The sequence below is a fragment of the Salvelinus sp. IW2-2015 genome, linkage group LG10 (genome assembly GCF_002910315.2).
Source record: "Salvelinus sp. IW2-2015 linkage group LG10, ASM291031v2, whole genome shotgun sequence".
Taxonomy (NCBI): domain Eukaryota; kingdom Metazoa; phylum Chordata; class Actinopteri; order Salmoniformes; family Salmonidae; genus Salvelinus; species Salvelinus sp. IW2-2015.
The window spans coordinates 5,872,142-5,896,254 of record NC_036850.1 but is presented as its reverse complement, the minus strand read 5'-3'; the positions used below and the strand labels follow the sequence as shown (position 1 = coordinate 5,896,254).

Here is a 24,113-nt window from a genome sequence, read left to right as displayed (position 1 = left end):
ATCGTTACATATCTCTAAGAAAACATAATAGAACTCGCAAAAATAATAAACATTATTGCATGTAAAACGAAATGCTTTGCATGGGAATGTCTCAATATCCTGTGTGCGTAAAGATGCATGCACACAATGTTCACGGATCTTCATCGATTGCCTTGCATGAACACCAGCTGACAGCAGCATGATAGGCCATGTGTGTGTGTGTGTGTGTGTGTGTGTGTGTGTGTGTGTGTGTGTGTGTGTGTGTGTGTGTGTGTCTTCGAGAGCAGGGGAACCACACATTTCCTGCAACATTTGTTAGGAGACCCCACAATAGGGGATAAGGCAAGGCCCTGCTGACTCACTGACGACACTACCACAAGTTTCTCACTGTCCAGTGTCCATTTCACTTCCAAGAATTGAATCCTCCGGCATTTCAGACCACAGTGTTGTTTTAAAATAGAATGAGTGGGGCAATTCTATCTTGTCCATTAAATATCATGAGGGTGGTTAGTACTGCGGTTGGAAGTGTTCTGGCCTGGGTAGTTTTAGGATAGTTTTAGCAACGTTGTGAATTTACTCAACTAAATCTCCTGAAAGAAATGGAAACCAGGGGGCTCCATCGTTTGATAAGCCTGGCACTATGCATAGGTCTCACCTCTGAGTTGCGCGGGCCAGGCCGGCACGCTGGGTCAACCTGTGGCTGCAGCAGTCCACCATTCTCTTAAGGATGTACAGGCACTCCCTAAAGGTGGAGAAAAAGGGGTAGTGGCTGATCATGCACAGCGAGGTCAGCGTGCTGTCGCGGTTCCGACTGACCATCTTGGCAGTGCTGCGTTTGTGCCGAGGGGACCTGCCGGCATTTGGCTCGCCACCGGGTGGTCCCGGCTCCGTGCCTGGCACAGGTGTGGTTGTTGTGTCAGCACTGGCAGGCGTCGGCAACGTGGAGGCAGTGGTGCAGCCACCGCTGCCATCGGAACCCTCGCTGGTCGCTTCCGCTGTCTGCGCCACCGTTCCACCGCTACCCGCCTTGTCACGGCGGTGCCCCCCTCGCTGGAAGGAGCGGTAGAAGTTGACGCAGATACCATAGCGCGTGATGCCCGAGTCTTTGTCAGTGAGTGCGAAGACGAAGGAGGCGTCGTCTCGCAGGCTGACCCGGCGCTGCCGGATGCTCTGGCATCCCTCAGGCTGACAGAAGAAGACCACGTCCGGGGACAGAGGGAAGTCTGGGTGGTCCTCCAGCGGGTAGCGACGGAGGAGCTGGGGGGTCTGGGATCCGCTGTCAGTGCTGGGCTGCCTGCAAGGTAGCATGGAGGGAGAATGGGCATTAGAAACAGTCTTGAATTTAAAAAAACAAAGGCCTAAAGATATAATGTGAGGTAGTAGAAATCAGTTATCTCCCAACCAACCCTATGAAGTCCTCACCTGGCTCCGACCACCACCAGGTAGTCCAGAAGACGGGGGCACATTTTCTTTTTCTCCATCTTTGATTGATGTCTTTAAGTCATGGCAACACAGACATTTTTCACCTCTCTGGTCAGTYAGCAGCTGTTCAATCACGAAGAGGCAGGGCTAGGTGTGGGWGGAGCATGCAGGACGTTAGTTGTCATTGTGGACACCTGAGAAAAGAAATGGGGAAACCTGCAAAACAAGAAAATKTAGTATGTTACGGTTATCAGCTTTATTCCTTCACTAAAGCCTTGTTCACACTGGTAGTTTGAAGTGACTCTCAACCTATTTTTTGGCACATCCAATTCAAATATTTCATTTTTCCTGCAGTCTGAACAGCCAAAAAGCACATGGAATGGGATATTTCAAGCCACATACAAATCTGAGTCCTGGCCATGCGATTTATTTGCCCTCAAGTGTTTTTTAGATCGTTATTTGGCATATTTTGTTGCTTTCTAGCTACTCTGTTGACAGTTTGACAAKAACATGTGGTAGCTAACTTGCTTGTTAATTGCTAACAAAAAAAATTGTGAATGTGCTTCAAAGCTGAACAGCTACCTAGCTAGGTAGTTGAATGCTGTGGTTAGCCAAAAAGGACTCGTTTTGAAAGTTAGCTTAGCTTGCTACATCACTTCTGAGTGATAGGAAGCACAATCACCACCACCAGTCAACCTACAACACTGCACACACCCGTCGTTACTATGACAACTAGCACAGCCACGTCAGCAAATGACTGAGGTCTGAATACACACAAATGCAATTTGATCACTTGTAACTTACTGTTTGAACAGGCAGCATTCCAAAACGGATTTGAAAAACAAAACTGATTTGAGCATTAAGGCCTGCAGTGTGAACAAGGCTAAAGTAGCAAGGGTAATTGTAAATGTTTTGAATGGAAATCTATTGCCTAAAACTGACGGTAAATTGAAAAATCAGCTAACCACACAAGGCTTATTTGTTTAACCATTTGTTTGTCATTCAAGCTCGTCTAGCTAATACTGCTATGACAACTTGAACACGTCTGTTAAAAATGACTAATTTGAGGTAGCGTGTGCCATGTAGTTTCACAGACTCTACAGAAAAGAGAGTTCCCACCCCACCTCAGCAGTGCGGACAATTACCATTGGTAATATGTCGCCCCCGGGCAAATATCTTAAGAATCTATGATCAGTTGTCTCTTTTTTGTAACCAACTTTTTAGTTAGTTAGCCTTTATGCATCATTACGATTACACYTTTAGTTTTGTTTGGGGCTGATGAAAAAGCAGCCAGTTTGTACAAATGGTTCTCTAYTCTATGCGAGTCCTTTTGAACCAGGTGTGTTTCTTGGAGCATTGCTATATCAACATGGTTTCTTGCTAGGATATCAGTTTCTTGCTAGGATAGCTTTTAATCACGGCAAGGCGACTGGAAACATGACCGAATACAAATAGTGTAGCTATTCCCTCCGCAAAGCAAACAAACAAGCAAAGCGTCAGTATAGAGACAAAGTAGAGTCACAATTCAACAGCTCAAACACGAGACGTATGTGGCAGGGTCTACAGACAATCATGGATTACAAAAGAAAAACCAGCCCCGTCGCGGACATCGACGTCTCGCTCCCAGACAAATTAAACAACTTCTTTGCTCCAACTCAATAATCAAGTTTACAGACGACACTACAGTGGTAGGCTTGATTACCAACAACGACAGGACGCCACAGGGAGTGGTGAGGCCCTCGGGAGTGTGGTGTCAGGAAAATAACCTCTCACTGAACGTCAACAAAACAAAGGAGATACAAATACCACCACTATTGTAAACATGTTTTGTCGATTCAGCTGCTCGATCCTTTGGGAAGAATAAACTTGTTTAAGCTTTCATAGTGTCCGTCAAGTTCTTACTCTGATAATTAGAACCTAGCACCACTTTTGCAGCTTCAAAATGACCAAACAAATATATTTTCATAATGAGCGAGACATAAGGTAATAGAGGAACACTTGGCATCCAGTTTTTGTAGTAACTAATGTGTAGTAACTGATTTTACAATAGCAAAATGGTTGTTAAAGGCCTTTGGAAGTTGCTTTATAATGCAACTTCCAGTGTGATTATGGCCTGCTGGAGGTCATTTTGCAGGGCTCTGGCAGTGCTCCTCCTTGCACAAAGGCGGAGGTAGCGGTCCTTCTGCTGGGTTGTTTTGCCCTCCTCCACGTCTCCTGATGTACTGGCCTGTCTCCTGGTAGCGCCTCCATGCTCTGGACACTACGCTGACAGACACAGCAAACCTTCTTGCCACAGCTCGCATTGATGTGCCATCCTGGATGAGCTGCACTACCTGAGCCACTTGTGTGGGTTGTAGACTCCCGTCTCATGCTACCACTAGAGTGAAAGCACCGCCAGCATTCAAAAATGACCAAAACATCAGCCAGGAAGCATAGGACTGAGAAGTGGTCTGTGGTCACCACCTGCAGAACCACTCCTTTATTGGGGGTGTCTTGCAAATTGCCTATAATTTCCACCTTTTGTCTATTCCATTTGCACAACAGCATGTGAAATTATTGTCAATCAGTGTTGCTTCCTAAGTGGACAGTTTGATTTCACAGAAGTTGTATTGACTTGGAGTTACATTGTGTTGTTTAAGTGTTCCCTTTATTTTTTGAGCATGGTATATATATATATATATATATATATATATATATATATATATATACACACACACAGTTGAAGTCGGAAGTTTACATACACTTAAGTTGGAGTCATTAAAACTCATTTTTCAACCACTCCACAAATTTCTTGTTAACAAACTATACTTTTGGCAAGTCAGTTAGGACATCTACTTTGTGCATGACACAAGTCATTTTTCCAACAATTGTTTATAAACAGATTATTTCACTTTAATTCACTGTATCACAATTCCAGTGGGTCAGAAGTTTACATACACTAAGTTGACTGTGCCTTTAAACAGCTTGGAAAAATCCAGAAAATGATGCCATGGCTTTAGAAGCTTCAGATAGGCTAATTGACATCATTTGAGTCAATTGGAGGTGTATTTCAAAGCCTACCTTCAAACTCAGTGCTTCTTTGCTTGACATCATGGGGGAAAAAAGAAAATAAATCAGCCAATTGTAGACCTGTACAAACAATAGTACACAAGTATAAACACCATGGGCCAAGCAGCCGTCATACCGCTCAGGAAGGCGACGCGTTCTGTCTCCTAGAGATTAACATACATTGGTGCGAAAAGTTTAAATCAATCCAGAACAACAGCAAAGGACCTTGTGAAGATGCTGGAGGAAACAGGTACAAAAGTATCTATATCCACAGTAAAACTAATCCTATAGTGACATAACCTGAAAGGCCGCTCAGCAAGGAAGAAGCCACTGCTCCAAAACCGCCATAAAAGAGCCAGACTACGTTTTGCAACTGCACATGAGGACAAAAGATTGTACTTTTGGTGAAATGTCCTCTGGTCTGATGAAAACAAAAAATAGAACTGTTTGGCCATAATGACCATCGTTATGTTTGGAGGAAAAAGGGGGAGGCTTGCAAGCCGAAGAACACCATCCCAACCGTGAAGCGCAGGGGTGGCAGCATCATGTTGGTGGGGTGCTTTGCTGCAGGAGGACTGGTGCACTTCACAAAATAGATGGCATCATGAGGCAGGAAATTATGTGGATATATTTAAGCAACATCTCAAGACATCAGTCAGGAAGATAAAGTTTGGTCGCAAATGGGTCTTCCAAATGGACAATGACCCCAAGCATCCCTCAGTTTACAATTGCTCATTCATCCCCCTCCTCTCCCCTGTAACTATTCCCAGGTCGTTGCTGCAAATGAGAACGTGTTCTCAGTCAACTTACCTGGTAAAATAACGGTAAAATAAATAAAATAAATAAATAAATACTTCCAAAGTTGTGGCAAAAATGGCTTAAGGAAAACAAGGTCAAGGAATTGAAGTGCCATCACAAGCCCTGACCTCAATCCTATAGAACATTTGTGGGCAAACTGAAAAGCGTATGCGAGCAAGGAGGCGTACAAACTGACTCAGTTACACCAGCTCTGTCAGTAGGAATGGGCCAAAATTCACCCAATTTATTGTGAGAAGCTTGTGAAAAGGCTACCCGAAAACGTTTGCCCAAGTTAAACAATTTTAAAGGCAAAGCTACCAAATACTAATTGAGTTATGTAAACTTCTGACACCCACTGGAATGTGATGAAAGAAATAAAAGCTGAAATAAATCATTCTCTCTACTATTTTTCTGACATTTCACATTCTTAAAAAATAAAGTGGTGATACTAACTGACCTAAAACAGAGAATTTTTACTTGGATTAAATGTCAGGAATTGTGAAAAACTGAGTCGAAATGTATTTGGCTAAGGTGTATGTAAACTTCCGACTTCAACTGTACACACATACATATATATATTAAAATAATAAAATCTTTGAGAACTAACAATGGTGACTGTTAGAGGCAAACTAACCAATAAAAAGGCAAGRTTCCGTGGCTATGTTATATCCTCATATGGCAGACCTACACTGCGGTGTGTGTGTGTGTGTGTGTCCTTCAGTTACCCCAGCGCACAGCCAGCGAATCTGGCAAAACCCTTCAGAAGTGGATGAGACATCAGCATGAGACACTCAGTCAACTGGGCGGGCGCAATCAAGCCTGCAAGGATTAGCCTTGCTCTAGAAACAAACAAAGAGCCCCAATATTCTATACTACCCTCATAAAGTACATTTCAGTTTCAAAACTATGATTTCTACAAACACCTGCCTAGTACATTTAGAAAGGGAAGAACTGTGAGATTCTGATAAAGGTGTCAGAAACAATAGGATTACTACAAAACCCAAAACTAAGATGTAAAAATTGTTTTGTTTGTGTCTTAATTAAGAGACAAGAGATTTGGAAGCCAATTACTGTTCAAAAGGACAAAAAAAAAATAAAAAAAATTGTTGTTGTTGATCTTTTACCTAATGGTGGCGCTCTAAACATGCGCAAATTCACATCGGGACACAGCCATTTTAAAACCGCAGGGCTTGTGCAACATGCCATGCCTTCATTTATATACAGTGCCTTCAGAAAGTATTCACACACCTTGACTTTTTCAATTTTTTGTTGTGTTTCAGCCTGAATTTAAAATKGATTAAATTGAGATTTTGTCACTGGCCTACACAGAATACCTCATAAAGTCAAAACGGAATTATGTTAAGACATTTTTACAAATTCAATAAGTATTCAACACCTTTGTTATGGCAAGCCTAAATAAGTTCAGGAGTGAAAATGTGCTTTAAAAAAAAAAATCTGCCACACTGTACTGTACTGTACTCTAATAACTTTAAACATGATTTTTGAATGACTACCTCATCTCTGTACCCCACACATATAATTATCTGTAAAGGTCCCTCAGTTGAGCAGTAAAATTTCAAACACAGATTAAACCACAAAGACCAGGGAGGTTTTCCAATGCCTAGCAAAGGGCATCTATCGCTAGATGAGTAAAATACCAAAAAAAGTAGACATTGAATATCCATTTGAGCATGGTGAAATTATAAATTACGCTGTGGATGGTGTATCAGTACACCTAGTAACTACAAAGATACAGGCGTCCTTCCTAGCTCAGTTGCCGGAAAAGAAGGAAACCGCTCAGGGATTTCACAATGAGGCCAATGGTGAYTTTAAAACAGTTACASRGTATATTGGCTGTGATAAGAGAAATCTGAGGGTGGATCAACAACATTGTAGTTACTCCACAAYACTAACCTAAATAACAGAGTGAAAAGAAGGAAGCCMGTACATAATACAAATATTTCAAAACATGCATAATATTTGCAAGGGACTRAAGTAAAACTGCAAAAAATGTGACAAAGAAATAAACTATGTCCTCAATACAAAGCGTTAGGTTTGGGGCAAATCCAGCACATCACTGAGTACTACTCTTCATATTTTCAACCAAGGTGGTGGCTGCATCAGGTTATGGGTATGCTAGTCATCGACAAGGACTAGTACATTTTTTAGGATTAAMAGAAACAGAAAAGAGCTAAGCACAGGCAAAATCCTAGAGGAAAACCTGGTTCAGTGTCCTTTAGTAGTGGTTTGTTTGTAGCAATTCGACCATGAAGGTCTGACTCACAGTCTCCTCTKAACAGCTGATGTTGAGATGTGTCTGTTACTTGAACTCTGAAGCATTTATTTGGGCTKCAATTTCTGAGGCTGKTAACTCTAATGAACTTATYCTCTGCAGCAGAGGTAACTCTGGGTCTTCCATTCCTGTGGCGGTCCTCATGAGAGCCAGTTTCATCATAGCGCTTGATGGTTTTTGCGACTGCACTTGAAGAAACTTTCAAAGTTCWTGAAATGTTCCGKATTGACTGACCTTCATGTCTTAAAGTAATGATGGACTGTTTTCTCTTTGCTTATTTGAGCTGTTCTTGCCAGAAATATGGAAAATAAATATGGTMTTTTACRAAATATGGCTATCTTTTGTATACCCCCCTACCTTGTCACAACACAACTGATTGGCTCAAACGCATTGAGGAAGTAAATTCCACAAAATAACTTAAGGCACACCAGTTAATTGAAATGCAATCCAGGTGACTACCTCATGAAGCTGGTTGAGAGAATGTCAAGTGTGTCATCAAAGTGTCATCAAGGCAAAGGGTAGCTACTTTAAATAATCTCAAATATAAAATATATTTGTATAACACTTTCTTGGTTACTACATGATTCCATATGTGTCATTTCATAGTTTTGATATCTTCACTATTATTCTACAAGAAAATGGTACAAATAAAGAAAACCCCTTGAATGAGTAGCTGTGTCCAATCTTTGGACTGGTACTGTATATTTAGAGTACATGCCTATATTTTCCCAGATAGTTCCATGTAGTATATAGACAGTATATACTTATGTCATGCAATAAAATGCAAATTAATTACTTAAAAATCATACAATGTGATTTTCTGGATTTTTGTTTTAGAWTCCGTCTCTCACAGTTGAAGTGTACCWATGATAAAAAWAATTACAGACCTCTACATGCTTTGTAAGTAGGAAAACCTGCAAAATCGACAGTGTATAAAATACTTGTTCTCCCCACTGTATATGCATTTACTTTCTCTGATATTTGTATATCATATTGACAGTACATGTTCTTTTTAAAAATATTTTATTTGAAAGAATTTTATTTTGCAATTTAGTACTAAACAAAAGCACACAAGAAAAAAAACACAGCTGCCTGACATATGAAATTAAGTATTGCTTAGGCAAGACATGTAACAAGAATAGAGCAAGAATGACAGTTACAACAACAGTAAGTATTCCTAGTCTCACACACACACACACACACACACACACACACACACACACACACTGCCTTCAGAAAGTAATCAGACCCTTTGTTATGAGACTCGAAATTGAGCTCAGGTGCATCCTGGTTCCATTGATCATCCTTGGTCCCCAAGAACACAGTGGCCTCCAAGTTTGGAACCACCAAGACTTCCTCGAGCTGGCCGCCCGGCCAAACTGAGCAATTGGGGGAGAAAGGCAGGGAGACGGCCAAAATGGTCACCCAATGGTCACTCACATAGCTCTAGAGTTCCTCTGTGGAGATGGGAGAATCTTCCATAAGGACAACCATCTCTGCAGCGCTCCACCAATCAGGCCAGACGGARGCCACTCCTCAGTAAAAGGCACATGACAGCCCGCTTGGGTATTGCCAAAAGGCACCTAAAGACTCTGACCATGAGAAGCAAGATTCTCTGGTCTGATGAAACCAAGCTTGAACACTTTGGCCTGAATGCCAAGCGTCATGTCTGGAGGAAAGCTGGCACCATGGTGGTGGCAGCATCATGCTGTGGGGATGTTTTTTAGCAGCAGGGACTGGGAGACTAGTCAGGATCGAGGCAAAGATGAACAGAGCAAAGTACAGAGAGATCCTTGATGAAAACCTGCTCCAGAGCGCTCAGGACCTCAGACTGGGGCGAAGGTTSACCTTCCAACAGGACAACAAGCACACAGCCAAGACARCGCAGGAGTCTCTGAATGTCTTTGAGTGGCCTAGCCAGAGCCTGGATTTGAACCCGATCGAACATCTCTGGAGAGACCTGAAAATAGCTGTGCAGCAACGCTCCCCATCCAACCTGACAGAGCTTGAGAGGATCTGCAGAGAGGTATGGGAGAAACTCCCCAAATACAGGTGTGCTAAGCTTGTAGCATCATACCCAAGAAGACTCGAGGCTGTAATCGCTGCCAAAGGTGCTTCAACAAAGTACTGAGTAAAGGGTCTGAATACTTACAGTGGCTTGCAAAAGTATTCACCCCSCTTGGCATTTCCTATTTTGTTGCCTTACAACCTGGAATTAAAATAGATTGAGGGGTTTGTATCATTTGAATTAGACAACATGCCTACGACTTTGAAGATGCAAAACATTTTTTTATTGTGAAACAAGAAATAAGACAAAAAAACTGAAAACTTGAGCGTACATAACTATTCACCCCCCCCAAAGTCAATACTTTGTAGAGACACCTTATGCAGCAACTACAGCTGCAAGTCTCTTGGGTCATGTCTCTCTCTATAAGCTTGGCACATCTAGCCACTGAGATTTTTTCTCATTCTTCAAGGCAAAACTGCTCCAGCTCCTTCAAGGGGTTCTGCTGGTGTACAGCAATCTTTAAGTCATACCACAGACTCTCAATTGGATTGAGGCCTGGGCTTTGACTAGGCCATTCCAAGACATGTAAATGTTTCCCCTTTAACCACTCGAGTGTTGCTTTATCAGTATGCTTAGGGTCATTKTCYTGCTGTTTGTCTTCTCTGGAAGAATTATCAGTGTGGCCCTATCACCTATACTGTAATTATACTCTGTATCTATAATCGTTCTCTAGTAATACTAGTCCTGTGCTAAGTGGTATTTGCGTTGGATACATTTGTCACGTAAAGAGAGCAAGGGTTGAGGGAWTAGGGAATGTTTTTCCTAAACAAATGAAGGATTTCGGTAACAGAACAGACGACTCTTGGTTGGGGGATTTTTTGGAGGACGGCCCTAACTCGCACTCATATTTTTTATAACCGTTGTACACCCACACCATTCTGTTGTTGTGGTACGCCCTAACCATTCCAACACAGAAAAGCTGATTAACAAAAAAAATATGTAAATGGAAGGAAAACTATTTCACTCATATTGTATACTTCATAGAAATATGGAAACACTGGACAGTTACTTAAAGCGAGCTAAATTCATTGTGCATGACACCACAAAGTGATGCCTGCAAGGCCCGTGGCATTCTGGTATGCCTAACAGGTATCTAGTATTCCCAGAAAAACTGTGCTGATGTTGAATTATAGGCCCATCTGACGAGGCACTTATCTAACCCTAGAGAGGGCATTTGCTGAGCTACAGTACTGCAATTATCTCACAGAAGACAGATCAGGTGTGTCAAATAATCTGTCGTGAGGACTGCAAACTCAAGTGTTTGAGAGCATGAGAAGTAATCTAGCTAAGGATTTATGGAGATGTAGCCCAAAGGACAGAGGATATGAAATGTGGAAATAAGCTTTCTCCACATCCACCTTTACAACTTCACCAACCCATGACTAAGATGTAGGAATTCAAAATACACATTGCAATTCAACATAAAATCAGGAAATGGACCAGTGAGTTTATTTTGTATCATAGGCTATAGGTCACATTGTGTCACATTCAAACACCTAGTACTCCTCTTCCAATACAACACATTTCGATAAGATGAATACTACTATAATATAATGAAATACTCTGATTAGATCCTGCTTGTGGAGAATCGCTCGGGCTGCAAGTCTCTCGCAGCTCTCGAACCAGCAAAACAATCAATCTGCCTCGTTGGCAATGAGGTGGAAATGAAGGCATGATTCAGTGATTAGTGCAGACACTTCTGCTCGTATAGCAGTTTTTGCTAAGAGGCAAAATAGCTCACAAATCAACCTGTGGACAGAGATCGGAGATTGATAGCTGGGATGACATAGTAAGTTACCAGTAATGGGCCATTTGGATAGTAAATACCACAAGACATAAACATGTCTCCAAGTACCGTTTAGGCTACAGGACAGATTTTAACATACTAAAAGAGACTGAATCAACTTAATGGAGGTGTGTGTCTGACATGTGGAATCGAGGACTGTAGTCTAAAACCAGTGCTACAGCACCCATCAGAGGAGTAATTGGAGAGTCAGGAGACAATACAAACAAAGGTAAACTATAGCCTAATTGACAGACAACCCAACCCCATCTAGTAGTGTGCGCTCTCAAAGTGGACACTTACCACAGCTCTGCATTATGTTATATTAAACTCCAGTACTTGTCCGTCATAGCTTGTTCTCCATATCCCTTTTAAATAGGGAGCACAATTTGTTTTCAACCCTCATTTCCGCCATGACTAATCAAAACTCGTTCTCTCATGGCTCTCTGGTCCCTCTGCAGCAGACATATGGTGAGCAATATGTTTGGAACATCGAATCGCAATAAAATCACAATACATACAGAATTGTGAAAAATCATAAAAATCGAGAGCACGGACCTCCACATGACAACATCAAAAAACTAGGGCACCCATCTTGGTGTAATCCACCCCCTTTATCAAAATTGTTCTAATTAAAACAATATTAGCTACATAGTAAATTATGTTAAAAAATAAATGGTTATTGCCCTGCTGAAAAGATGAATTAATCTTCCAGTGTCTGTTGGAAAGCAGACTAAACCAGGTTTTCCCTCTAGGATTTTGCCTGTGTTTGGCTCTATTCTGTTTCTTTTTATCCTTAAAAAAACCTAGTCCTTGCCAATGACAAGCATGTCCATTACATGACGCATCCACTACCATGCTTGAAAATATGAAGAGAGGTGTTGTGTTTGCCCCAAACATAATGCTTGGTATTGAGGACATAAAGTTAATTTCTTTGACATATTCTTTGCAGTTTTACTTTAGTGCCTGATTGCAAACAGGATGCATGTTTTGGAAATAGTTTATTCTGTACAGTCTTCCTTCTTTTCACTCTGTCGTTTAAGTTAGTATTGTGGAGTAACTACAGCCATTAACTTCTTTAGTAGCTTGGATAAAAAGATGCCCAGAGTAAACTGCCTGCTACTCTGTCCTAAAAGCTAAAATATGCATATAATTAGTATATTTGGATAGAAAACTCTGAAGTTTCTAAAACTGTTTGAATGATGTCTGTGAGTATAAACAGAACTCATATGGCAGGCAAAACCCTGAGAAAAAATCCAACCAGGAAGTGGGAAATCTGAGGTTTGTAGTGTTTCAACTCTTTGCCTATCCAAGATACAGTGGAAATGGGGTCATGTTGCACTTCCTAAGGCTTCCACTAGATGTCAACAGTCTTTAGAACCTTGTTTGATGCCTCTACTATAAAGGAGGGGGGAATGAGAGGGGATTGAGTCAGAGGTCTGGCAGAGTGTCACGAGCTGGTCACGCGAATTCACATGAGGTAGCTTGTGTTCCATCGCATTTCTGAAGACAAAGGAATTCTCCGGTTGGAACATTATTGAAGATTTATGATAAAAACATCCTAAAGATTGATTCTATACTTAGTTTGACATGTTTCTACGGACTGTAATATGACTTTTCGCCTGGACCTGCCAGCRCGTCGGCAGTTTGGATTGTGTACTAAACGCGCGAACAAAAGGAGGTGTTTGGACATAAATGATGGACTTTATCTAACAAATCAAACATTTATTGTGGAACTGGGATTCCTGGGAGTGCATTCTGATGAAGATCATCAAAGGTAAGTGAATATTTATAATGCTCTTTCTGACTTTGTTGACTCCACAACATGGCGGATATCTCTTTGGCTTGCTGGGCTCTGAGCGCTGTACTCAGATTATTGCATGGTGTGCTTTTTCGGTAAAGCTTTTTTGAAATCTGACACAGCGGTTGCATGAAGGAGAAGTTTATCTAAAGTTCCATGCATAACACATATCTTCATCAACATTTATAATGAGTATTTCTGTAAATTGATGTGGCTCTCTGCAAAATCACCGGATGTTTTGGAAGCAAAACATTACTGAACGTAACGCGCCAATGTAAACTGAGATCTTTGGATATAAATATGAACTTTATCGAACAAAACATACATGTATTGTGTAACATGAAGTCCTATGAGTGTCATCTGATGAAGATCATCAAAGATTAGTGATTCATTTTATCTCTATTTATGCTTTTTGTGACTCCTCTCTTTGACTGGAAAAATTGCTGTGTTTTTCTGTGGCTATGTACTGACCTAACATAATCATTTGGTGTGCTTTCGTCATAAAGCCTTTTTGAAATCTGACACGTTGGCTGGATTCACAACAAGTGTAGGTTTAATTTGGTGTATTGCATGTGTGATTTCATGAAAGTTACAGTTTTATAGTAATTTATTTGAATTTGGCGATCTGCATTTTCACTGGATGTTGGCCATGTGGGACGCTATCCCAGAGAGGTTAAACGCCGTAAGTGTTTTAAAAAGTCACCAATGGCCTCATGGTGACATCCCAGAATGGTTTCCTTCTTCTCCGGCAACTGAGTTAGGAAGGACAACTGTATCTTTGTAGTGACTGGGTGTATTGATACACCATCCAAAATGTAATTAATAGCTTCACCATGCTCAAAGTGATATTCATTGACTGTTTTTTTTTTTTTACCCATCTACAAATATGAGCCCTTCTTTGCGAGGCATTGGAAAACCTTCCTGGTCTTTGTGGTTGAATCTGGGTTTGAAATTCACTGCTCAACTGAGGGGCCTTACAGATAATTATATGTGTGGGGTACAGAGATGAGGTAGTCATTCAAAAATCATGTTTAAAGCTATTATTCCGCTCACAGTGAGTCTGTGGCCTACTTTTTAAGCACATTTTTACTCCTGAACTTATTTAGGCTTGCCATACCTTTCCCATCTAAAAGAATTAGGGCTGGTTTCTAAATTACGTACGCAACACAAAAACAGTACGCATTCGTGTCAAATTATGAATTGTGGGGCTGCACATGTCTGTGTAGGTTTCCTACGCAACACCATTGTGTATAGCTACTTGTAGTTCTTCAATGCGTCTGTACATAGGGTATAAACTAGGCTTAAGGCATAATTCATTGAGGAAATATTAGCCTACTGAGTGTGAAAAACAAGGTGGATCTGAGAGAAAAATCTCTAAAAAGATAGAGAATGGAAGTCTAACGTCCTTGCTCAACTGGTCATGTGACCTACTTGCCTCCCAGTCGATCATTTTTTATTCCGCCTACAGCCCTATCGGCCTGAGGTAATAACATTCAGCATAGTCGTCATAGCAACCCAACTCTGCTTTCTTCTTGTGCAGCTGTGTGTCGGCTATTCTTAAATCAGAGAACGCTAGTGAGCAGGGCACCATGTTATCAGCGGCACCAAAGGTTTTCTTATCGAGGCTAATGGGCCATTTTACAAAATATGATGAGGTCAAATTAGGAAATTTACCATGACAGCTACAAAGCAAAAACCAGGAAGAATGTAGCCTATATATGGCTCTGGACAAGGCCTGACCAAATGGCAAGCATTAACAAAAAACCTGACAGGCAAAGAACGGAAGAGGACAAGTACCTCAAGTAGACTCAAAGAATAATGTGAAATGGTTCATAAAAAGTGAGGCTGTGATCTAAAATAGGCATAACTGGCCATTCACTGAAAAGGTAGCCTAATGTTTGATTACAACAGCTCTAGTTCATTCAATTTCCTCAATGACGCCTGTGGCTCATTTCTTAAGTTGCTCCTTTCACAATAAAACCTAATTACCTACCCACAGGCCTGGGATATTGATAAAGCTTAATTGCGTGCTCAATTTCAGGTCATACCCTTACAATATTACGCAGACGTCAAAGGCTGGTATAAACAAATGTCCATGGAAGGTTATTCTCAGTTGTCAAAAAAGGCCCACTAGGCTTACTACTATAAATTGTCAACAAAGTAACTAGGCCTATAAACGGTCTAGAATCTTCATTTAAGATGCCACCGCATGTACGTAGGCCTAGCTTTTCCTCCCTATCAATAACAGAGCAAATATTGCCTGAGCCGCCTTCACTGGTTTGTTTACATTCCTTCTCGGAGTAGCATAATTAACTTACAAATGTGTGGGCGCTAATGCACCTCAGCAGTGAAGTGTCAGCAAATAACAAATCTACGTGGCCATGTAAAAACTGTGCACGCTTATATCTTGTTCCCAGTAGCCTTCTTAAATGGTGATAAAATCTCAGCTACACCTAGCATCTACAATTCAAACTAGGCTTAGGTTACATCTAGAGCCAGACAACGTGATCATTTAACAAAGTAGTCCAGTACCTACATCTGGACTACTCGGTGCATTCTGCACTAGAAACTAGATACATTTGCAAGTGGTGCCTTTGAAACTACACCCAGAAAGACAAACACTCCACAACCAGATCAGCCTACCAGTAGCCTATATGTTAAAGTTGGTTGTGTTTGATCTGATGGGTAAAGGCATCCTCAAATATTAGCCTACTAGGCCCAAGTGCTCAGCAAAAAGAAATAGCCACGGAGAATGGAGTAAAAGCACCAGACCGTCTGGATAGTACCTGTACCCGGAGATGGAGACATGAAATACAGGCTGTTCGTGCCATTCATTTTCTAACAGTTTGCCATTTGGAGTGGCTATGACTGAAACAGCCTGTAGCACACAACAGACTGCAAAAGACTGATATTCAGCCGCTGAATTTCAATGCCTCAGGGGCCTTGACAACATTTACAAAATAATTCAAACCTGTACAAGAAACAAGCCACTGTTAGGCTGCCTTCCTCCAATTGGATTCAACTTGGGATGCACGATATATCGGTGAACATATCGGAATCGGACGATATTAGCTAAAAATGCCAACATCAGTATCGGCCGATGTCTAGTTTAACGCCGATGTGCAAAACCAATGTCGAAGCTGACGTGCATACCTCTATAACCTAGGTACATGACGTAATGACGCCAGGTAAAATGTTGAGCTATACGTGCAACACAGCATTCCTAACCTAGCCCACAATGTCTGCTGTGTGGATCGAGCAGTCAACAAGTCGAGCAGTCATTCGAAAGAGAAACAAAATTTCAGCGAGACAACTCAAAGGCAAAATCCATTAAAGCCAAGATAATGGAATTCATTGCCCTTGACAATAAACCGTTCTCCGTCGTGGGTAATGTTGGATTTCGCCGACTGGTCGAGCACCGCAACACACTACCAAGTGCGCAATTTTTCAGATGTTGCCCTACCGGAGTTACACAGTGATAGCGCCACTGCTGTTAGCTTCACGACATACATACTATGTAACGCCGTTTGGGTCTTTGCGTGTCAAAAAAGAAACAGTACCACTATCAAAGCTGTACAAAAAAAGTCTGCAAACAAGCAAACACCAGACACGAACGATGTGTTTACAATACCGCATTGGTAATGAATAATAATTAGTTTGACCGCAACTTCTTGGTACCTAGCTAGCACTAATACAACCAGCCTGAAAACAATGACCAGTAGAAACTGCAGTCTTTTTCATTATTCTTAGCAATGATTTAGGAATCCTTGTGATTAAGTATTAGCTAGGTTTCCAATTGTTGTTCGTCTATTAAAATTGAACTTCAGTTTGTGAAAATAAATAGCTAGCCAGCTACTTAACCCTGTTGCCCAAAGCTAAAGTTATAAGCAGCCAGCTAGCTTCATCTGGCTAGTGAGGCTCGACCGCACCGGGTTATGTGTTGTGAAGCTAGCCACAATAAGAATTAGTCACAAAAGTGGAATTTGTGACTTGCCTTTAAAATAAAAGTATGTCATTGACAGTGATGCAAATTAATACAAATAGTAGAATTATGCCATACTTTTATTTTGAAGGCTAACCGCAAAGCCACTATTGTGGCTAGCTTCACAGATGGGTCTGACCACCATTAATCAAATAATAACTGTTTAATAAATTAGGGTTATTTTAGATKATGACACCTAGCTATATATTTAGCTAGCTAACTATAGCTACTGAAACAGTTGTCGTTTTGCTATGCATTTGAAGGAAGAACATTATTTGAATCCATGAGCTAGCTTTTCTTTTTATGGCCAGCATTGTAGGGGCGCAAGACAACTTTACCAGCATCATAGCATACGTATCGATGAATCGCTGTGACATATGAAATACGAGTGATAGTGTAATCAATGTGTAATAACTACATAAAATGTATGAACGCGTTAAATTATTATGTGACGTGCAGTCATATTCAGGTCCTGATTCGTCAAATAGTGTTATGTTATTTGACACGTCAAATAGTGTTAAATAGTATATTTTTTGAAACTCAAACACCCAAACGGCGTTCCATAACAATCCTGGTTGAGAATGAACCGACTGAACAAATGAACAATGAAACAGCACAGCAAGTAAGTGAAAGAAATGTTTTACTTGTAATGGGGACATACGTAAATGCAAACAAAATAACCTTTTGGTCAGTGTGGTGTGTGTGTGTGTAACCTTTATTTAACTCGGCAAGTCAGTTAAGAACAAACTCTTATTTACAATGATGGCCTAACCCGGACGACGCTGGGCCAATTGTGCGCCACCCTATGGGACTCCCAATCACGGCCGGATGTGATACAGCCTGGATTCGACCCCAGGGACTGTAGTGACGCCTCTTGCACTGAGATGCAGTGATTTAGACCGCTGCGTCCATGTGTGTGTGTTAACTATTTAACTGTACTAGAATGCTTAAAAAGGAAGCTAAAAGTATTTCGGTATTGGCGAAAAATGTCATATAGGTGCATCACTAGATTCAACTCTAATGAATCTATGGGCAAAAACTAGGGCTGGGAATCGCCAGGGACCTCACGATATAATATTACCACAATACTTAGCTGCCGATAACAGATATATTGCGATTCTCACAATTCTATATGTATTGCGATTTGATACTGCAAATATACTGCTATTTGACATTCCAAATACACTACCGGTCAAAAGTTTTAGAACACTCATTCAAGGGTTTTTCTTTATTTTCACTATTTTCTACATTGTAGAATCATAGTGAAGACATCAAAACTATGAAATTACACACTTGGAATCATGTAGTAACCAAAAAAAGTGTTAAACAAATCAAAATATATTTTTATATTTAAGATTCTTCAAAACAGCCTTGAGGACAGCTTGCACACTCTTGGCATTCTCTCAACCAGCTTCATGGAGGTAGTCACCTGGAATGCATTTCAAGGTGTGCCTTGTTAAAAGTTAATTTGTGGAATTTCTTTCCTTCTTAATGCATTTGAGCCAATCAATTGTGTTGTGACAAGGTAGGGGGTATACAAAAGATAGCCCTATTTGGTAAAAGACAAAGTCCATATTATGGCAAGAACAGCTCAAATAAACAAAGAGAAACAATAGTCCATCGTTCCTTTAAGATAAGGTCAGTCAATATGGAAAACTTCAAGAACTTTGTTAGTATCTTCAAGTGGGTTTGGCAGATGACAGGAGAACGCATCGTACCATCTGTAAAGTTTGGTGAAGGAAGAATAATGGTCTGGGGATGTTTTTCATGGTTTAGGCTAAGGTCCCTTAGTTCCAGTGAAGGGAAATCTTAATGCTACAGCATACAATGACAATCTAGACAATTCTGTGCTTCCAACTTTGTTGCAACAGTTTGGGGAAGCACTTTCCTGTTTCAGCATGACAATGCACAAAGCAAGGTCCATACAGAATTGGTTTGTTGAGATCGGTGTGGAAGAACTTGACTGGCCTGCACAGAGCCCTGACCTCAACCACATCGAACAGCTTCTTGATATGCCACACCTGTCAGGTGGATGTATTATCTTGGCGAATGAGAAATACTCACTAACAGGGATGTCAACACATTTGTGCATAAAATTTGAGAGAAATAAGCATTTTGTGCATATGGAAAATTTCGGGGATCTTTATTTCATCTCATACAACCAACACTTTACATGTTGCATTTAGATTTTTGTTCAGTGTATATAAAAATTAATCGATACTTGGAGTCAAAGTATCAATATAAATTAGTCCAAAATAATATCAATCCCCCCCATCACTAGCAAATTCTGTTTGGAAATGCCACATAGCCAAGCTKATTAAGAAATGTCCTTTTGATTGGGCAATTTATTGTTTTATGTTTATAGTTAGGGCCTAGCTAGGCCGGTATTTCTGTCCAGTATATAGCAAAACATTTGTAACTGCCACCTTCAGTATGCCACATTAAATGACAACACCAGAGTTTTTATATCTGGCCTGGACGTGAAGGCCCCCAGCATCAACATACAGAGCTAACAACATACACAATTTCCCCACCAAAACCAATAACCCTTCTTCACTATGCATAGTGTACGTCACTGTGTACACTATGCGTTGCATGCCATGTTTCAATAGCTGCACAATTTTAACATTGTGACATATTGAAATAGAGTTATTGAAAATACACATTTTAGGGTAGGGGTAACAGAGCTAGAGCTCCAGGTCAAAGTGTACCAATGCAACAGCAACACTGGCAAAACACAAGATACACTGTAAACCTCTCAGCTGCCTCATCTGACAAGAGGTGAGATCTGGGTCGAGCAATCAAAGCCTTCCTTTCTCGGAGAGCAGGAAATCAGAGTAGGCTGGCGTAATGACTGAGCCATGTGAGAGAAAGCAAGCCCCCACAAATCGAATCATCTTCACAGTCTAAATAATGGCACAGGTTAAGGCAACAGCTGAATCTGGTCAGAGCGGTCTACTCTGCAGGAGGCACTGACTGGTTATGTAAGCATTGAGGGGAGATATGATTCACACAACATGCAAACCAACTTTTACCAGTAACACTGAATTGCAACCAAGGTGGAAAGGATGTAGCCTATTGCAGTTGCCTCACATTTTTAAACTGGCCAGATTGTCCCTTTATTGGACAAGACAACGTCTTGATAGTTTTGCTGCGAACAAAACTAAAACTGCGGAAAGACACCTAGAAACAGTAAACATAGGTACACAAAAGTGCTGTACAGTTGGGAATATTCTGAAGTACTGCATTTTCACCATTCACTGGAAATTGGTGCTCTTGATGGTGTTTCAAAACATGAAAATGACTCCATCACACCAGCTGGCTGGCCATGGTCTCATAGTAAATAAACAAATGTGGCTCTCTCTCTTGGTCCCTAAAGGGACGGATCTTGATGTTGTGGCTAGTGTGTCAGCATTCAGACATAGGCCTAATATAGTTAAATAAAGGTTAAATAAATAAATAAATAAATAAATATTATATTATGCCTTCTATCAAATGAAGAAGACACCGACTAGTACAAGCAAAACTGCTTGAGTAGTACTCATGCAAGTATTTAAGCTATAGGCTTGAGCGTCTTCCTCATTCTTGCAATGTCATCATAATTTGCCTGACGTGCAACTGCACTAGACAGTGCAAGACCGTGTCCTTTGCTCCCGCCTGCCCTCGCAGTTGTTGACAGAACTGCGGGAAAGCAGTTCGACAGGCGGTGGCCAAATACACCTTCTACTGGTGTCCTAGCTATTGTTAGCTACCTAGGTAGCACCCAGCGTCCTTCACTAAACACCTGCCCTCGCCTTTGTTAACAGACAAGCGGGAGTGAAGTACAGTCTACCGGTGTGCTAGCTAGCTACCTTTCCCACCTGCTGTGTACAGGAGTCCTAGCTAGCTAGAGGGCTCACACAGTGTCCTTCGCTCCCGCATGCCGAACACCTGCCCTCGCCATCGTTAACAAAACTGCCGGAAAGGAGTGCCCGATCAGGGACGCAAACTGGTGAGGGCCCAAAAAGGTGACACTTTTTTTCTTCTTCACGGAAACATGTGGGAAAAAATCCCTGCTAGGGGGAAATGCAGGTTTTAGCTAATTAAACAACAAAGAATATGCTCTACATGCTCAGTCTGTGTGTGTAAAATAAAAAGTGGTTAATGTGAACCTAACTCACAGCTGAAAAATGTAAAGAAAGCAACCCGATGTTATTTGTTGCCTAGACTAGACTCAAAACAATACACTAATATTGCAGTTAGCCATGACAGCCTTTATAATAGAACGCTTGTGACCACACACATCTAAATATTGCACTTGGGTAAAAAAAACATCTTAAAGTGGAACAAACAGGCATTCTATTTTGCTCTATTATAGTGGCCACTATAGTAGACATTGATAAGTGCACAAGGCTACATGTGTGCAAAAATAACGTTCACAGAGTAAAAAATGTAATAATCCCCACTCACTTACACACAAGTGGTACTGTCAAGTTCAACACAACAAAAGCAATATATTGGGCTACACTGCAGGTTATTACATTGTACACTTTCTGCCTGTGGACATCTGTTCTACAATGTGCCAGCAGAGCATGATGCCCTTTGTTGGCATAATTGATCTCTTTCAGGCAGAGAGTACACCTGGCATACCCCTTTTTATCCACTGTATTGGAAAAGTGAGAAAGAGGGAAAGTGTGTGGTGTTCCTTTCACCTCTATAGTGTCATCCAGTTTAAGATCGAGCTTAAGCCTCGATCCAGCTAGCAGGATAATTAACAATGCTAACAATACTTGTTCCACCACACCTTCTCCCTCACCTCAAATTTTCCAAATGCCAGTTGTTTTTCGGTTACAGCTCATGAAGTACGCTTCATCACCTTCTCACCCCCGTCTCCATGGACAGGCTTTACACCTACCTCTTCGTTATCATTCAGAGGACGTGCTGCTGTAAATGGCAAACGGCCGTCCTACTCTCTGCTGTCTTTCCAGAGCACGCGCTGATGCTGTAACTTGCAAATCGGTTGTCTCTTCTCTCTTCAGTCGCATGCTGCATTCTGTTATGTGAACGATTGGCTGAGCCTTGGATACAGCCAGTATTGCTCCAAACGCACATCACTCGTCAGATCTACACGAACACGTAGGTCATCTATTTTGGATTCTAAACGGCGAATTTCGCCAAAAGGTGACTAGTTTGCATCCCTGCCGATAGGCCGGGGCAAAGGACACTGTCTACCTAGTGATGCTACGTTTGATACTGGAGCTCAGAGGCACACGTCGCAATCGATAAGTGTACTTCAAAGCAGGGTGCCGATGACTGTATCAATTTATCAGAAGCATGTGATCAATGACATCCGAAGCTTCGTTTCGTTGAACAACCACCTGAAGACAAAAAGGCTACCTTGCGCACACGCTTACAGGATGTGGGACCTCATCTATAATAATTTGGCTGCTCTAAATTCTTTTGACCAGCAGGTGCCAATAGTAACCGTGTTGGTCAAAGACTCGAGTAATGGACATATTTGACAGAATATTGTGAAAACTTCAATGCTTCAGGAAGCTTTGTTTCCCCATCACTAACTAAGGTTTGCTGCCCCGTCACTTCTTCTGTGGGGTTTATCAGCGGTTGGCATCCAATGTTATGGTGCATTACCGCCACTTACTGTACTGGAGCGCTAGCTTAAAGTCCTAGCTTAAAAATTGACCAATAGAAGTATAAAGAGAGGTTCCTGCTAATGCGGGTCTCAATGGCACCATTCTCGGCTAGCTACACATAGTTTAGCTCTATCTAGCCAGCAAACCAGGCTATGACACTACCTCACGCTGTCTTGACGGAATAAGGAAGACAGTGGTGAAGGTGACTTAATTATGTGAAACGGAAAAGTTACCTCCAAATGGTTGACAAGTCCCATGTTTAATTGCAATAAGGACGTGGATATTCTATCTACAACGACCCGTATGTAATTGTTGTTCCAGTGTTTAGCACCATCTATAATCAGCGTCCTTCAGGACAGGTAGAGAGCAAACAACTCCATCACGTATACGTACGTCACGAGTGATTTAACTAACAGCTATCGTAGGTAGCTAGCTATCATAAGTAGCTGACTGTCTATCTTTAAGTTTGTTTACCATGGCAAGTAATATAATATTTGATCGATCTGTACTCATTGACGTTGTCACATTTGTGATAGTTGTGAAATTATCAACCAAGATACGAATTGAAAATGCAAGAACATCTTACCAGTAGCTAGCAGTATGTTAGCTAGGTGGCTAGCAATACACGCTAGCTGTCGTCGACGTCGGCCTGGTATGTTGTTGGTGGTAGAAAGAAAGCCAGCGAGGAGATGAATTGAGACGTATTTCAAATAGCGAGGTGTAACAAGTATCCTGGATCCATTTTCCAGAGATGGTGATTCAACAGCTCTTCAATGTGTATTTTAAATCCACACCTAATTTTAGCCTGTGAAATGCTAGTTGCTTGCACACGTATGATTATTGGCATAAAACCCGTCTTCATAACATTTCCTCCAGATCATCTGCAGGGACTGGAGTTCCGCGGGTGGGGGCAGACTGTACAATTGTGAGACCTATGTGAAGCTAGCCACAATAGTGGAATTTGCGGTTTGTCTTCAACATAAAAGTCCCTAATTGAAAGTAATGCAAACGGATACAAATAGTTGAATCATGTAATATTTGGACAATATGTTAAACAAGGTGGGCATGTTATATACATTTAACAATCAGTTGAAATCGCACTGTGGATGTATTAGACTTCATCATTGCATTGGGGGCATACTTATTTATCTGTACAGCCTTACCTATAGCTTGTGGATCAATGACATGGGGTATCAGTCTACTCAGTGACACCTACAGAACTGTGAATAGTTTACACAAATATTAGTATCATAGCTCTTATTGTAGGACTTTGACTATGGGCTCAGTCAGCCTACTGTGGATATTTATA

At 41.2% G+C, this 24,113-nt stretch overlaps 1 protein-coding gene across 15 annotated transcripts in view; it reads right to left on the bottom strand.

Annotated features, from left to right (window-relative positions):
- The window catches only part of madd (MAP-kinase activating death domain), a 79,367-nt gene extending 55,644 nt beyond the window's left edge, over positions 1-23,723 (bottom strand). For 14 of the 15 annotated variants that reach the window (XM_070445322.1, XM_070445323.1, XM_070445330.1 and 11 more), the window contains exons 1-3: positions 23,391-23,722; positions 1,402-1,617; positions 635-1,273 (exon numbers count right to left, since the gene is read on the bottom strand). In XM_070445322.1, the coding sequence (XP_070301423.1) occupies positions 635-1,273; positions 1,402-1,460 (698 nt within the window). In that variant the 5' untranslated portion in view covers positions 1,461-1,617; positions 23,391-23,722. Of the gene's footprint in view, positions 1-634; positions 1,274-1,401; positions 1,618-23,390 lie in introns of all 15 variants that reach the window. The other variant, XM_070445331.1, reaches the window with a different exon arrangement.
- Positions 23,724-24,113: the final 390 nt, after the last annotated feature.